At 41.2% G+C, this 17,164-nt stretch overlaps 1 protein-coding gene across 3 annotated transcripts in view; it reads right to left on the bottom strand.

The window, feature by feature from the left end:
- Nucleotides 1-17,164, bottom strand: part of AFF2 (ALF transcription elongation factor 2) — a 692,736-nt gene that overhangs the window by 192,249 nt on the left and 483,323 nt on the right. For all 3 annotated transcript variants that reach the window (XM_073641227.1, XM_073641226.1, XM_073641228.1), the window contains exon 8: nucleotides 9,448-9,499. In XM_073641227.1, coding sequence (XP_073497328.1) covers nucleotides 9,448-9,499 — 52 coding nt within the window. The remainder of the gene's footprint in view (nucleotides 1-9,447; nucleotides 9,500-17,164) is intronic.

Here is a 17,164-nt window from a genome sequence, read left to right on the forward strand (position 1 = left end):
CCTTCCTGATCAGCCTAGCAGTCAAACATTTATCCCGGAAGCCCTATAAGTTTCATATATTAAAATATATTTTCTAAGATAACTGGGTAAACAATTTTGTGTATAAAACTATTCAAGTATTCTTATATGTGCATTATCAAAAGAGTGTGTTCAACTATTTTGTACTTTAAATTTACTAAAATATCTGAAAAATGTTTTAATAATATAACATAAAAACAATACAATACAATGAATAAGAAAACAGCTGTTTATAGTTTTGTATATTTTTTTTAATCTAAAGTACTAATGTCTTCACCAGCTACTATTCTCTTATAAAGTTTAATTTGTGTACTGCCTTCCTCTTTTTATACATCCCTTGTGTGAATCCCCTCTCTGCTGGCACAGGCTCTGTTTCTGTGTGATTTCTCTACACACTCCCTCCTTACATATTACGCTATGAGTTCACTGTTTTCTCTACAATGATGCAGCGTATGTATGATTTCTTTAAAATCCCTGCCCCATCTATGTCAGAAGCAGCATCACAGTCAGCTATGTGAAGAAGTTTTACAGACTCTGCATCCACAAAATAAGAAGAAACTTATAATAAAGACGATTGAAAATGTTGGTTCATTTTGTGTTTGAAAAACAAGAGGAAAATAAAAAAAAAAATGTTAAAGTTGTACAAATCCTTTAATTTTACTTTCATGAGCGATTGATACACTTACTAAGGCCTGACCATAGAAGTAATGCCTCATATACTTAGTCATGTTACGAATAATAGTTTAAAGATCTGTAATATGGTGTGGACAGCCTAAGCTTCATGTTCCTCTAAGTTTGGCGAACAGCTTTTTATATTGACAATGTGCAAAAATTGATATATTTCATCAAGTAATTTACATAGTGTCTGATGCTGAACTCCGAATATGGATTTCTTCTGGAAGTCTGTTTAACAGTTTGGGAGTCTGGGGATGAGAGAGAGAGCTCTCTCTTGGATTTCAATGGGGTTCAGGTTCGGGAACAGTTCTGGTACCCGAACCGAACTTTGGGCTAAAGTTCAGTCGGGTACCAGAACCAAAATTTCCATGGGTCCACTCATCTCTACTCTTGAAACTTTACATGTAAGAGAGAGTACAATGTACTGTACACCTGTCCATTGTACGAGAACGCTGTGCCCCATATACAGTAGTTTATGCATGTGGCAGTGTCATGCGCATGGACTTATATCCTTAATTTAACAGAATAATAACAAATCTGCAGAGATTATAACATACAATATTTTAGAATAAACTGTGCGCATAAAATGTAACAACATTAGAATTTTATATTTTACAGGAATAACTTTTCTCCCAAAGTGACAATCGCCAGGATACAAAGAACAGAACACCTACTGGAACCCTGGAATCTCTCAAAATAAATCATCCCTGCCATTGATTTTAATGGTGCATTTTCAAGTCTAAATGAATGAACTTCCCAGTCCAATCAGTGTTATAAAAACACCGTGCCAAAGTCTGATGATGATTAACTGTGCAAAGGGGTCCTTTCGTTATACCATTTAGAAGACAGCAGATTAGCTCATTAATGAAGAAAAATAAAGCACATTTAAATTTAACGTACATTCTAGTGGAACTAGGAAAATACTGTGGATTGTGAGAATGTGGCTGCTGGCACTGAAGACATACAGGAATAATATTCTTTATGGGAATCTCTTTATACATGTGAATTCTGGGATATATATTATTAAAATTTAGACCACTAGGACTGATAATGATATTTCTCCCTCCACACGTGGTAGATGCCGGCTATGTTATATAGTTGGCATCTGCTTCTAACAGCATGAGTTGGAATTGAGCTCCGATTGCTTTTGTTAAAGAAGCACTCCTCCTCCTCCTCCCATCAAAGTTTCTATCCTCTTATTACATTGCAATCATCATATTATATAGCATTATGAACTTACAATTCCTCATTTTGCATGTCTCCACTGCAGCTGCTGCTGGCTGTCACTTGCGCTGTCGCTTATGATCTCCTTTTACCTGTGCAATCCATGTTACTTAAGAAGGTCCATTTCAGGACCGGAACATCTATTTTGTATTGCCTGCACAATTAAATATCTACTGTTTTCATATCCGTGTGCCAAGTTTACTTTACATGCTAAAAGGGACAGGACAGTGGCGTACAGCCAATGGCGGCAGGCCATGCGACTGCTATGGGGCCCGTGAGCTGGGGGAACCTGGTGTCAGCGCCCTTGCCGGGCACCCCACCTCCGGCCAGCCAGCTTCACCAGCTTGGCAGGTACCGATACAGTTGAAAGCAATGATGGAGGAGAGCACAGCCTGTGACACTCCCTCTTACATCATTCCCCCTCTGCCTCTGATACAGCGGGCACAATGACGTCACTTCATGGCACCACGCTGTGTCAAGCAGAGGAGCTGCTGAGATGCGCTGCAGAGAGCGACACAGCAGGGGAATGGGGAGGAGAGGTGAACATGTAGGTATTTATTTTAAAATCAGTGAGTATGCGGTGTCCATAATACTGGAGGACTGTGGGTTGCATTATACTATATGGGGCTGCATTTTACCCTGTAAGGGCTGCATTATACCCTATGGGGTATGCATTGTTCCCTATAGAGGCTGCATTTTACCCTGTGGGGGTGGCATTATACCCTATAGGGGCTGCATTTTACCATATGGGGCCCATTATACTGCATGGAGGGATGTGTGGGGGTCACAGTTGGGATCATACTGTGTCGGGGTCACCATAATTTGCCTTGGGAGTTGAAGTGTGGTATAGTAGGGTCAATATACTATGCATGTGGAGGAATTCACCATGGGGGTATCATACTGTGCTTGGGGACCCTTTTCTTTGCATCACACTTTATAGGGGCAATGGAAGAGGGATCTAGGACTTAAGCAGGAGGAAAATTACTATGTAAAAGCTGGAAAGTTGTGACATATGCTCTTCTGTGACCCCGGCAAATATTTAATTTTTTTTATGCATTTTTTTGGGGGGGGAACCCAATTAGAACTTCTGCTATGGGGCCCCATGATTTCTATGTACGGTACTGGGATAGGATCCTACTGGGGCAGGGAATACTGAAGTGTCGTGCTTTATTCGTCTCGAAAACTAACATCAAGCTAGCATTCAATAAATAAACCTTCAGGGTATGTGCATACGGCAAATATTTTAGGCGACTCTGTAACCTGCCTGAAAAAGCACTAAAGAAATACTAACAAAAAAATAAACATGTACGCAGCAATGTAAAGATGACTTGCTGTTGACACGTTCAGTTTTTTGAGTGTCATTCAACAGCTTCACGTTTCAAAAGTCACAAAGTGGCTGAAAGAAGTGACCTGACCATTCTTCGGGCATTTTCCGCTTGGGAGACACTCACTATTTTATATATACAAGTAAAAAATAAAAAAAATTGTTGGCACAAAAATTTTTTGAAAAGATGATCCCCAAAAATGTTTCAGGAAAAACACAACCGTGTTTCCTGAAGCATCTTCTGCTTGCAAAATTTGGTGGGTACGGCAAAGATTAGGAGATGGTGCGTGCATATGCCTTTGGGTGGGTGCACACTGAGTCTTTTTGAAGAGTTTTTAGCACAGAAAATGAGTGAAAACTGCATGATTTTGAGAAGTCTTGATATTTTAAGGAGGATTTGGAGAGTTTATGCTCAATGTCTACTCCAAAACCTCCGTGTGAATATAACCTTACAGGGACATCAGAGCCACAGGATGAACACTGAGGTTCCAAACTATTAAAGAGAAGAAATCACGTTTTTTTTTAATGGATTCCTCCAGAGCTGCACTATAAATCTATGGATGGACTAAAGGGAGCACAATGTTATAATATTACTAGGAGAGGCTATAGTACATGTAAAAGGCCAATTAAATAGAACATGGGAGGCCCAAGTGAGTAGATTTTATAAATGTCCAAACGCAGGAAACTTTGATTGCTTTCCCAAAAAGTTACTTTATCTTGTAGATGGAAAGCTTTGTGGTTCAGTGCAGTCTAAACCATTGGTACGTTCAATAATACTGTCATAAAATTGTAAAATCTGCACAGTGCATGACTTAATAATGCAGGAAATCCCACGTGAAATGTTAAACAGATGCGTGCTTGCTATAATGAACCTGCCCTATAAATATCCTTTGTGATGGTCAGCATGATTCGCAGAGAAAAAATCATTGAAACATTGCAGGCTGCTGATAACTCAAAACTTAAAAGACAGTTATTAAATAAAAAATGTCAATACTCGTGCCTTTGCAAAAACATTTGAGACTGATTATGCTGTTTATATTGAAAGAAAGGTATGAAGTCTATATCTTTAGATCTTTTATTGAGCTGTGAGCCCGGCATCAATAGCTGCTGCTCAACTGTAAATGAAAATTGATTCCAGATCTAAGCCCTCACTTACAGTGCTCGTCTAATCCAAACTAACCCTATTAAACAGCAAAGGAAAGCATATTTAATGGAATGCTTGGCACGGCCATAAATATCTCCAATGTGACAGAGATGCAAGCAATGCATCCGGCATAAAACCTTTCTTACATTAAACAGGTTGGGACCAATTGGAAATGGCAAGCAGGAAACGTTAACTGGTCCTGGAGAAGTTGGTGATAGCAGGGAAAAGGGATAAAGACCAGTACATCAAGATTTATATAAAAAAATAATAATAATAATAAAATAATAATAAAAATGTTAATATATATACACATATACCGTATGTAAGTGTATATATATATATATATATATATACATACAGTACAGACCAAAAGTTTGGACACACCTTCTCATTTAAAGATTTTTCTGTATTTTCATGACTTTGAAAATTGTACATTCACACTGAAGGCATCAAAACTATGAATTAACACATGTGGAATTATATACTTAACAAAAAAGTGTGAAACAACTGAAAATATGTCTTATATTCTAGGTTCTTCAAAGTAGCCACCTTTTGCTTTGATGACTGCTTTGCACACTCTTGGCATTCTCTTGATGAGCTTCAAGAGGTAGTCACCGGAAATGGTTTTCACTTCACAGGTGTGCCCTGTCAGGTTTAATAAGTGGGATTTCTTGCCTTATAAATGGGGTTGGGACCATCAGTTGTGTTGTGCAGAAGTCTGGTGGATACACAGCTGATAGTCCTACTGAATAGACTGTTAGAATTTGTATTATGGCAAGAAAAAAGCAGTTAAGTGAAGAAAAACGAGTGGCCATCATTACTTTAAGAAATGAAGGTCAGTCAGTCTGAAAAATTGGGCAAACTTTGAAAGTGTCCCCAAGTGCAGATGCAAAAACCATCAAGCGCTACAAAGAAACTGGCTCACATGAGGACCGCCCCAGGAAAGGAAGACCAAGAGTCACCTCTGCTTCTGAGGATAAGTTTATCCGAGTCACCAGCCTCAGAAATCGCAGGTTAACAGCAGCTCAGAATAGAGACCAGGTCAATGCCACACAGAGTTCTAGCAGCAGGCACATCTCTACAACAACTGTTAAGAGGAGACTTTGTGCAGCAGGCCTTCATGGTAAAGTGGCTGCTAGGAAACCACTGCTAAGGACAGGCAACAAGCAGAAAAGACTTGTTTGGGCTAAAGAACACAAGGAATGGACATTAGACCAGTGGAAATCTGTGCTTTGGTCTGATGAGTCCAAATTTGAGATCTTTGGTTCCAACCACCGTGTCTTTGTGCGACACAGAAAAGGTGAACGGATGGACTCTACATGCCTGGTTCCCACCGTGAAGCATGAAGGAGGAGGTGTGATGGTGTGGGGGTGCTTTGCTGGTGACACTGTTGGGGATTTATTCAAAATTGAAGGCATACTGAACCACCATGGCTACCACAGCATCTTTCAGCGGCATGCTATTCCATCCGGTTTGCGTTTAGTTGGACCATCATTTATTTTTCAATTGGACAATGACCCCAAACACACCTCCAGGCTATGTAAGGGCTATTTGACCAAGAAGGAGAGTGATGGGGTGCTACGCCAGATGACCTGTCCTCCACAGTCACCAGACCTGAACCCAATCAAGATGGTTTGGGGTGAGCTGGACCGCAGAGTGAAGGCAAAAGGCCAACAAGTGCTAAGCATCTCTGGGAACTCCTTCAAGATTGTTGGAAGACCATTTCCGGTGACTACCTCTTGAAGCTCATCAAGAGAATGCCAAGAGTGTGCAAAACAGTCATCAAAGCAAACGGTGGCTACTTTGAAGAACCTAGAATAAAAGACATATTTTCAGTTGTTTCACACTTTTTTGTTAAGTATATAATTCCACATGTGTTAATTCATAGTTTTGATGCCTTCAGTGTGAATGTACAATTTTCAAAGTCATGAAAATACAGAAAAATCTTTAAATAAGGTGTGTCCAAACTTTTGGTCTGTACTGTATATATATATATATATGTATATATATATATATATATATATATATATATATATATATATACACACACAAATTAGTTTTTGTATCATGGCCATTTTTGTATCACTGGTTAGAATACAATATTTTATTATCTAAGGAAAACAAGTCTTAAATATGGGTGTACTCTCAGGTATGTCGCATGGCTGTGATTTCCTCTGATGAAATGATTCTAGTACTTAAAAATCAGAAATCAGCTTCTGAATGTAAACACAAATGTATTAATTCACTTACAGCAAGCAGAGATATTGAAAAATGGTGAGCCCTTCAAATACATAGTATGTTAGAAAGTTGCATAATGATTAAATAGGTTTTCTCACTAGAGACATTTCTCATTGATCCATAGAATGGGTGATAAATATCTAAGGATAGGGGGTAACGCTGGAGGACCAACTGATGGGTCCTCCACCTTTTTCGAGAACAGGGCTCTGAAGAGCTGAATCTGAATAAAACAGAGGTTGAGTATGTGAGCCTCCATTGTATTAATTCTCTTTGGGACCATTGGAGATGGCCAAGCGTATTGCTCAGCTATCTCTTTCAGTTCCATAAAGAATGAATGGAGCAGAGGTTCACACGCTCAACCTCTGCTACATCCGTATACAGTTTTTCAGAGCCCCATTCTCAGCATCGGTAGGGGTCTCCACAGTTGGACTCCAAGCAATCAGGATGCTATTCCTCATCCAGCAGATAGGAGATAACTAAATCTTGGTACAAACTCTTTAAGGCCCATTTTCCTCCAAGCTGCAGTCAAGCATGTGTCACAGGGATACCGCAACAGAGACTAGCCAGAAGATTGCGGCATCTGGTTTTCACAAACTCCTGCACTGGTTTGAAGTACTTCACCATCTTATTAAACAGTGCAGTTTTTTTCCTTGCTTGCAGTGCAAGGGTTAATCTGTTCAGTTGAAGCTCCTGGATCTTTCCTATCTGGATTGTCTCAGCTGTTCAGTGTTGGCCATTCCCCTCTGCTATATATGCTCGTCTCTGGCACTTAGGAATTAGTGTTAGTTCTTATTGCCTGGTTAGGAGTTGGAGGTGTAGTTCATGGATAGAGTTGCCATTTGGAGATTTGTTCAGGAGATTGTTGCTTGGAGTTTTGTTTGTGTGCACATCCTCATCCTCTCCTATTTGGTTTCTCCTTCCTTTTACTCCCCTATGTTTCGCTCTGTTGTTTGGTGAGAGTATTTTGCAGGATTTTCATTTATTCCTGTTCGTCTTCCCTTGTTTGTCTGATTAGTGTATTCCTATACACTTTGGCTTCCCACCGCTCTGGGTGGAGGAGGGGACAGATAAGGGTTAATATAGGAACATAACAAGGGAAGTGAACCAGGCATCTCCATTTTAAGGAGTAATCTGGGGGATAGGCATAGACTAGGGAGCCCCTAGTTCTAGGGACCTGGTAAGTGCCCACAGTCCCAAGGCACTGCGTGACAGTATGCATGCTGCCAGTCCATCCAAAGTCCATGGGACTAACCAAGTACGGTACATTGCTCTTCAGTTTACATCAGCCTCATAGACATTGAATGAAGTGGAATGGTGCATGACTGCTGTGAGGAGTAGGGGCTTAGGGATGCTGTTCTTATCTTGGGGATCACAACAGTATGGCCTCCAGTAATCAAGCATTTATCAGCTATCTTTTTGATAAGTGATAAATGTCTATCATAGCAAAAAACCCTGTGAGATGAATTTGCACAAGACTAAAATAACTATTATGTTATTTGTGCAAGAGGCTTAAAAGGAATCTGTCAACAGTTTTTTGCTATGCAATATGACAGCAGCATGATGTAGGGACTGAGACCCTGATTCCAGTGATGCATCACTTAGTTTACTGGATGCAGCAGTTCTGATACAATGGATTGGCAGCTTTCTGTGTATACTGTATAGTGAAAGAGAGCTGCTAATCAGTGCTGGGGGTGTGGCTGGACCAGGAGGCACGAGGCCAGTTGTCCTGTAGTTATAATCTACTACTGATATAACACTGATTGCATTGAAACAGCAAAACACAGTCCAGTAAGTGACATCCCTGGAATTAGGGTCTCTCCCCTATACCATGGTGCTCTCAGATTGCATAGCAAAACCTGCTGACAGATTCCCTTTAATATTGTGCCATTGTGATGACTCCTGCCCAGATCACATAACAGGGGATCTCAACTCAAGATTCCTTAATTAAAAAGAGTGAATAGTCAAATGGCTAAAGCATCTTCCATTCTGGCAGACTTGTCAAGGCTATGTATAAAACATGGCTGCACATCCATGTGAGCGCAAAATTACAATAATGCAAAAAGAACATATCATAACAGACTGCATGTATCAGTCATAAAGGAAAAATATCCGAGTAGTCGATAGACAACATCATTCCAAGAAAGACAACACTGGTTATGAAGCTAGATATACAATCAGCATCCAACCACATAAACCACTAACAGCGACTAAACATTAGAACTTGGGCTTTTTTATGGGACACATCAGACGTTACATACAGCAGCTGTGTGATGATCAGGAGATTATTATTATTATTATTGTTATTATTAAAAAAGATATTATATAAATAAATAAGTGGTCATAGACTGAAAAAGATACATTTTAGCGAAAAAATGTCACATTTACTTTCGCCCATATTTTATTTTCCATGTTGGAACTTTGTTCAGCCCTTTGACCTTAGAGGTAAAAAATGCTCAATCAAATTTGGCAATGAAATGGTTAAAACTGACCATGGCTGGTTTTGCTTTATATACCTCTTATGTTCCTTTTTATGTACATCTAAGGCAAATATAATACTAAGAAATCCATATTGTCCTCGCCAATTGTAAGTTAATCACACTAAACATTAGTCTCCTTGATGCTATTTTCTAGGGATTTGTGGCCTTAGAAATTGTATTGTTTAATGACTCCGATGATATACACAAAGCTATTATAGGTATTATTACTAATTACCCGTTGAGTGTCTTATTGATTTGGGGTCTTTAAGGTCAGACATTGCAGTTTACTTGATTTGTGGCCAATGAATTCCAATTAGTGTTACTATGTGAATGTACTTATACGGTACCTGTTCACTGTCCTCCTCGTCACTGCTCAGCTTCAGATCATCTTCAAGCATGCTATATTAAAAAAAAGGGGAACAATTAAAAATATTAATAAAATATGCAAAGTATAGATACTATATACACAATTCAAATTTATACTTAAAAGGTAAAAAAGAAAACAAGTACAAGTGCAGGCAGCACTCGGCTATTTCCAGCAGATCCATTGACAATGAATGGAGTGGAGGCTGAGCATGTGCACCTCTGCTCCATTCAGGCCGGGGCTTTACATACGGTAACCCCCTTCTCGGGACTCCCAGAGGTCGGACCCCCGGAGATCAGAATGATCCCCTATCTTATGGAAAGGAAATAACTTACAATTTTGGAACATGCTCTTTTAGTTTGTGCTGTGTACACTGGTGCGGGGTCAGTAGTCAACTTACCATCAGAGGGCAGGGTTATAATGAAAGATAATACTCGTTTCCTGTTTAATCCCCCTGAAAAGTGACCGCTGCATGTCATCGAGCATGCTCACAACAAAGCACGCCCACTCCCTCTTCCTAATTCTCCTATATTCAGGCGTGAATATAGAAAATCTCTGGCCTTATTGTTGCAGTAGCTGTCATAACAATCATGCAAACAAACATAATAATGCAAAATAAAAAAAAGACCATTTATTTGCAAGCAGTTGTTCCCATGCATGACCACCCTTCCTATAGACAGTAAATGAAGGGTGGGTCAGATCACACATTTGCACTATGACCCAGGATGATGGGGATCTGTGTGGTTGGATGTGCAGAGATCACACAATTATCACCTATTTTTTTGAGTGAGTCGAAATTATTTCATTTTCCCTAATTTGAAAGTGACAGGTATTGTTGTTGCTGTGTTCACTGGAACTTAATGAATCTGCGGGTTCTTGGGATTCCTGGTAGGGAAAGGCTTGGTCTGTACACCTAGCTTACAGTATACACCAGAAGCTTTTCCCGACATATACTGTAATGTTGCCACAGGCCACCATGTACCAAACAGAGGCCAGAAGTGTAATCATAATCCTCTGGCTTCCGTTTGACAGGTACGTGCCTGCGTACAGTTTAACTGTACAGGACTGTGCATTTCTATACAGAGGGCTACTGCAAAAAAATGCATAGGGAAAGGTAGGGATATCCAGTCGGCCTTTGGATAAAAAATTGCAAAAAAAAAATTTTTTTGTAGAATTGAATAAAACAGAACATTCTCAGTACTATAGAAAAAAATGTGAGCGCTTGTCCTACATAGTTAATACTGAATCTGAGATTCAGTTCGAAAAAAGCTCCTACATTTATTGTTTGTCTTTATATACAGTACTGGGAATGTTCTGTTTTATTCAATTGTACGAATACATTTTTTTTTTTTACAATTTTTTATCCAAAAATAGCTGGATATTCCTGCCTTGCTACCACTGAGCAGGAGTGATTTTTCCATTAAGCTGAGAACTCACTAGCTACTTCAACGTGAGTGAGCTGGATCACACTTTGTTATTCAAAGAAATACATAGCCTACAGTACATGTTTCCTTATAGTGGTTCCCTATTGTGGATGGTTGCCTCGGCATCCATGCTTACAGTGGTCACCGATGGGCACATACAATGGATGAAATAAGTATTGAACAAGTCACCAATTCTATAAGTAAATATATTTCTAAAGGTGCTATTGACATGAAATTCTCACCAGATGTCGATAACAACCCATCCAATTCACACAGACAAAGAAATCAAACCATAGATGTCCGTAAATTAAGTTATGTGTAATAATGAGAAAAAACACAGAGAAAAAGTATTGAACACGCTTACTGAAATATATTTAATACTTTGTACAAAAGCCTTTGTTGGTAATGACAGCTTCAAGATGCCTCCTGTATGGAGAAACTAGTCTCAGGCATTGCTCAGGTGTGATTTTGGCCCATTCTTCCACATAAACACTCTTCATGTCCTGAAGGTCCTGTGGGCTCTTTCTATGAACTCTGAGCTTTAGTTCCTTCCATAAATTTTCTGTTGGATTCAGGTCAGGTGATTGGTTGGGCCAATCTAACAGTTTTATTATACAGTACAGACCAAAAGTTTGGACACACCTTCTCATTTAAAGATTTTTCTGTATTTTCATGACTTTGAAAATTGTACATTCACACTGAAGGCATCAAAACTATGAATTAACACATGTGGAATTATATACTTAACAAAAAAGTGTGAAACAACTGAAAATTTGTCTTATATTCTAGGTTCTTCAAAGTAGCCACTTTTTGCTTTAATGACTGCTTTGCACACTCTTGGCATTCTCTTGATGAGCTTCAAGAGGTAGTCACGGGAAATGGTCTTCCAACAATCTTGAAGGAGTTCCCAGAGATGCTTAGCACTTGTTGGCCCTTTTGCCTTCACTCTGCGGTCCCGCTCACCCCAAACCATCTCGATTGGGTTCAGGTCTGGTGACTGTGCAGGCCAGGTCATCTGGTGTAGCACCCCATCACTCTCCTTCTTGGTCAAATAGCCCTTACACAGCCTGGAGGTGTGTTTGGGGTCATTGTCCTGTTGAAAAATAAATGATGGTCCAACTAAACGCAAACCGGATGGAATAGCATGCAGCTGCAAGATACTGTGGTAGCCATGCTGGTTCAGTATGCCTTCAATTTTGAATAAATCCCCAACAGTGTCACCAGCAAAGCACCCCCACACCATCACACCTCCTCCTCCATGCTTCATGGTGGGAACCAGGCATGTAGAGTCCATCCGTTCACCTTTTCTGCGTCGCACAAAGACACGGTGGTTGGAACCAAAGATCTCAAATTTGGACTCCTCAGACCAAAGCACAGATTTCCACTGGTCTAATGTCCATTCCTTGTGTTCTTTAGCCCAAACAAGTCTCTTCTGCTTGTCGCCTGTCCTTAGCAGTGGTTTTCTAGCAGCTATTTTACCATGAAGGCCTGCTGCACAAAGTCTCCTCTTAACAGTTGTTGTAGAGATGTGTCTGCTGCTAGAACTCTGTGTGGCATTGACCTGGTCTCTAATCTGAGCTGCTGTTAACCTGCGATTTCTGAGGCTGGTGACTCGGATAAACCTATCCTCAGAAGCAGAGGTGACTCTTGGTCTTCCTTTCCTGGGGCGGTCCTCATGTGAGCCAGTTTCTTTGTAGCGCTTGATGGTTTTTGCAACTGCACTTGAGGACACTTTCAAAGTTTGCCCAATTTTTCGCACTGACTGACCTTCATTTCTTAAAGTAATGATGGCCACTCGTTTTTCTTTACTTAGCTGCTTTTTTCTTGCCATAATACAAATTCTAACAGTCTATTCAGTAGGACTATCAGCTGTGTATCCACCAGACTTCGGCACAACACAACTAATGGTCCCAACCCCATTTATAAGGCAAGAAATCCCACTTATTAAACCTGACAGGGCACACCTGTGAAGTGAAAACCATTTCCGGTGACTACCTCTTGAAGCTCATCAACAGAATGCCAAGAGTGTGCAAAGTAGTCATCAAAGCAAAAGGTGGCTACTTTGAAGAACCTAGAATATAAGACATATTTTTAGTTGTTTCACACTTTTTTGTTAAGTATATAATTCCACATGTGTCAATTCATAGTTTTGATGCCTTCAGTGTGAATGTACAATTTTCATAGTCATGAAAATACAGAAAAATCTTTAAATGAGAAGGTGTGTCCAAACTTTTGGTCTGTACTGTATATATAATATATTTACTTAGAAAATTGGTGACATGTTCAATACTTATTTCACCCGCTGTATCGTCTGAGAGTATGCGCCTGACACTGGGCACAATCGCAGTCTAGACTGTTTTAAAACATGCCACTAATTCCATTTGTTTGCCTCTTTTTATCACAGATGTCAGTCTCAAAAACAGTGACCTTCACAGACACTTATATCCTTGTAATTGATAAATAAGCACATTTCCACCAAAATATGATTTCTGCATTATATTCAGTTTACAGATGACCTTTGCCATAGACAGACAATCAATTAGGTGTTAAAACCTCTATCTAATTATTTCCATCATGAATGTTTGCAGACAAAACAGAGGCAGAGAAACTTTCTTTCAAACATTGTGTTCTGCAGATGCCGTGAGATCTATCACCAGCTAACACCGGCTTGATCTGAACTGACAAGCAGGCAGAAATATGCTAGATGTCAGTGCACTGGCGGACTGCAGATGTATCACCCTTTTAAATGTGATTGCTGTAAAAGTTGAGTGAGTTAACTAAGGCTCCTCTTGTTTGAAGGAATCCCTGGCAGTGCATTAAATCTAGTTTTATTTCTATCACACAATAAACTTACAGCCTTCACAATACATCTGTACAGATCCATCTGTATGTCAATTGTATACAAATGTTACCAGGCACGCGAGAAACAATGGAAGCCACATCTCCGCAACACTTCATTACACAACAGGGAACAATTAACCTTTTTGACTCTTATTAATCCGGAAAATGAACTCCTCAGGTAGGAAATGTTTTAACACCAAAGTTTTTTTTTTAATATTATTATTTCAAATGGATGACAAAGAAAAAAGTAATTTATTAACTCCTGAGTCAATTTCTATAACATAAGTATAAGATTATAAATTGACTTGCCCTGATGATTATTTATTAATAAGTAACATATATTATAAATGACAATGTTAAAGGGGTTGTCCACTACTTGGAAAACCCCCTCTGAGTCCATATGCCCACCCCCCAGTAACATAATAACACTCCTGCTCACCTCCGGTGCTGGCCCTGTTCCAGCGGTGTCAACATTTGCTCTCCCGGGGCTTGCATAACGTAATGTCACGCAATCACTGTGGCCAATCAGTGCTGCTTTTACTTTCCCCCTTAGAACACATCAAGACATCCAGAGGAAGTTAGAGCTGCTACTGCTCTCTCACACCCTCCGGACATCAATTATGTCTTTAGGAGAGGAGAATGTGAAGCCATCCCTGATTAGCTGCAGGGATCACGTGACATAATGTCATGCAATCCTTGAGAGAGACAGTGCCGACATTAGTGGGACGGCAACGGCACCAGAGGGGAGTATAAGTGTTATTATTTAACTGGGACAAACATAGGGATTCAAAAGGGGATGTCCACATAGTGGACAACTCCTTTAAAGGAAATGCAAAACTAATGTAGAAGAAAAAAAATCAAGTCAAAGTCATTTTTAGTAATACTCCTCAGCATATAATGGAAATTTGGAAACTGTACAGAATAAATCTCAAAATTGGTTTTCCCATAAACAACATTGATCACCTACCCATAGGATCTCTGGAGCCCCTCAGGACTGATCCTGAGAGCATCTGTCCACCCACTTCTATATGACTGAAGACTTAGCTATTATTGTCAATATCATAAAAGTCAAGGTATAAATCATGTTTATGAAAGTCCCCATTAAGATCATTTTATTTTTATAAATTCTATTTAGCTACAGAGAAATTCTAAAAGCCAATACGGATGAATATCAAAGTCTCTGTACTATGAAGCCGTAGGCAGTCATTGTACCTTGGTAAGATGTGACTACTAGATTAGAATACCTCCATGATTTAGCATCCAATGGAGCATGGCACTATATTGTATATTCATACAAAGTAAAGAAAAATGCTTTCATATGAAATCAGATGCGAATTGAGGCTCAATAGAACTTCCATGGGTGTCATTTACCAGCTCTGTGCAACTCAGTGCTTGTGCATGGGCCTTAGTGATTAGGGCATTACATTAGGATTTAGCATGTTGTACTTCATTCTTAAACTATTACTGTATTACAGTTACTGCAAAGTACATCACAACTATCATGTAGCTCTAGAGCAGGGGTCTCAAACTCGGCTGGGTATATGGGCCGCACATGGAAAAAATTTGAATTTGGGGGGCCGCATTCTTTGTTCAATGTGACATTTTTAGTGATACCATTTTTTTTGTATACACCTTTTGAACATTTTTTCCGTGTTTATTTTTTTATGGCTTGGGTCGTTATGGATGTGGCGATAATAAACGTGCACTTTTTTGTGTTTACTTTAGTTTACATATAAAACAGCATTTTTAGTGCCCAATATTTTTTCATGCTTTATTTTTATTTTTTTGATTTTTACAATTTTGTTTCCCCCAATTGGCCACATTCAGTAATATTGTCTTACAATTAGCATCATATAGTAATAATGGCAAACATCTTGTAGTAATGTTCCCCATCCAAGTCCCCATCTTGTACTAATGTGCCCCATCCAGGTCCTCATCCTGTGGCTATGTGCCTCATCCAGGTCCCCATCTTGTGGCTATGTGCCCCATCCAGGTCTCCATCTTGTGGCTATGTGCCCCATCCAGGTCCCCATCTTGTGGCTATGTGCCCCATCCAGGTCCCCATCTTGTGGCTATGTGCCCCATCCAGGTCCCCATCTTGTGGCTATGTGCCCCATCCAGGTCCCCATCTTGTGGCTATGTGCCCCATCCAGGTCCCCATCTTGTGGCTATGTGCCCCATCCAGGTCCCCATCCTGTGGCTCTGTGCCCCATCCAGGTCCCCATCTTTTGGCTATGTTCCCCATCCAGGTCCCCATCTTGTGGCTATGTGCCCCATCCAGGACCCCATCCTGTGGCTATGTGCCCCATCCAGGACCCCATCCTGTGGCTATGTGCCCCATCCAGGTCCCCATCTTGTGACTATGTGCCCCATCCAGGACCCCATCCTGTGGCTATGTTCCCCATCCAGGTCCCCATCTTGTGGCTATGTGCCCCATCCAGGTCCCCTCTTGTGGCTATGTGCCCCATCCAGGTCCCCATCCTGTGGCTATGTGCCCCATCCAGGTCCCCTCTTGTGGCTATGTGCCCCATCCAGGTCCCCATCCTGTGGCTATGTGCCCCATCCAGGTCCCCTCTTGTGGCTATGTGCCCCCTGTGCTGTTCTTCACACACATAAAAAAAAAAAAAGATGATTCTCACCTGTCCTCCGTTCCCTCGGCGGCCTTCCTGCAGATGTGGCCCGCAGGCACAGACCCCTTGACGATCCCGACCTGGTCCAGGAGGAGCCGCCGACAGCAGCGCTGCATTGCCGCACAGAGACTGTCTCCCAGCACAGCATTTTCAATGTCAGCCGCCGGCCAATCAGAGGCCAGCAGCTGACATCTGCATATGGCAATGACGTCATACCCGCTGCGCCGACACGCAGATGTCAGCTGCTGGCCTCTGATTGGCCGGCGGCTGACATTGAAAATGCTGTGCTGGGAGACAGTCTCTGTGCGGCAATGCAGCGCTGCTGTCGGCGGCTCCTCCTGGACCAGGTCGGGATCGTCAAGGGGTCTGTGCCTGCGGGCCACATAAAGCAGCCTCAGGGGCCGCATGTGACGCGCCCCCTGGGCCAGTGTTGTTTGGGGGCTACCCGGAGCCGGATCAGATGGGGGTTGTAGTCTCCGAGTGGCGGTGACCCGGTCCGTGCCCAGGGTGTCAAGCTCAGTGTGTGGCAGTCCTACAGATGTTACTGGATGTTCTTTAGTGTCGACTACGCCACCCGTTGATTTGCGGTCACTACGGCCGCCGCTGCAGCAGGGTCCGCTGAGGCTGGTGGTGTGTGTGCAGCTCAGGTAGTATAACCCCCAACGGGAGGGGTATAGCCTCAGGGGGTCAGTTGCAGAGGATGGTGGTTGTGGAGGTGCAGTGAGGATGGTAATGAAACTCAGAGTCGGGCTGTGCAGTTCAGGGTTTTTACTTACTGCTTTTGTGTTGGTCACTCCGGCCTTGA

This window comes from Phyllobates terribilis, unplaced genomic scaffold (genome assembly GCF_046119375.1).
Source record: "Phyllobates terribilis strain yellow unplaced genomic scaffold, ASM4611937v1 Scaffold_7__3_contigs__length_470593459, whole genome shotgun sequence".
In the NCBI taxonomy this organism is placed as follows: Eukaryota; Metazoa; Chordata; class Amphibia; order Anura; family Dendrobatidae; genus Phyllobates; species Phyllobates terribilis.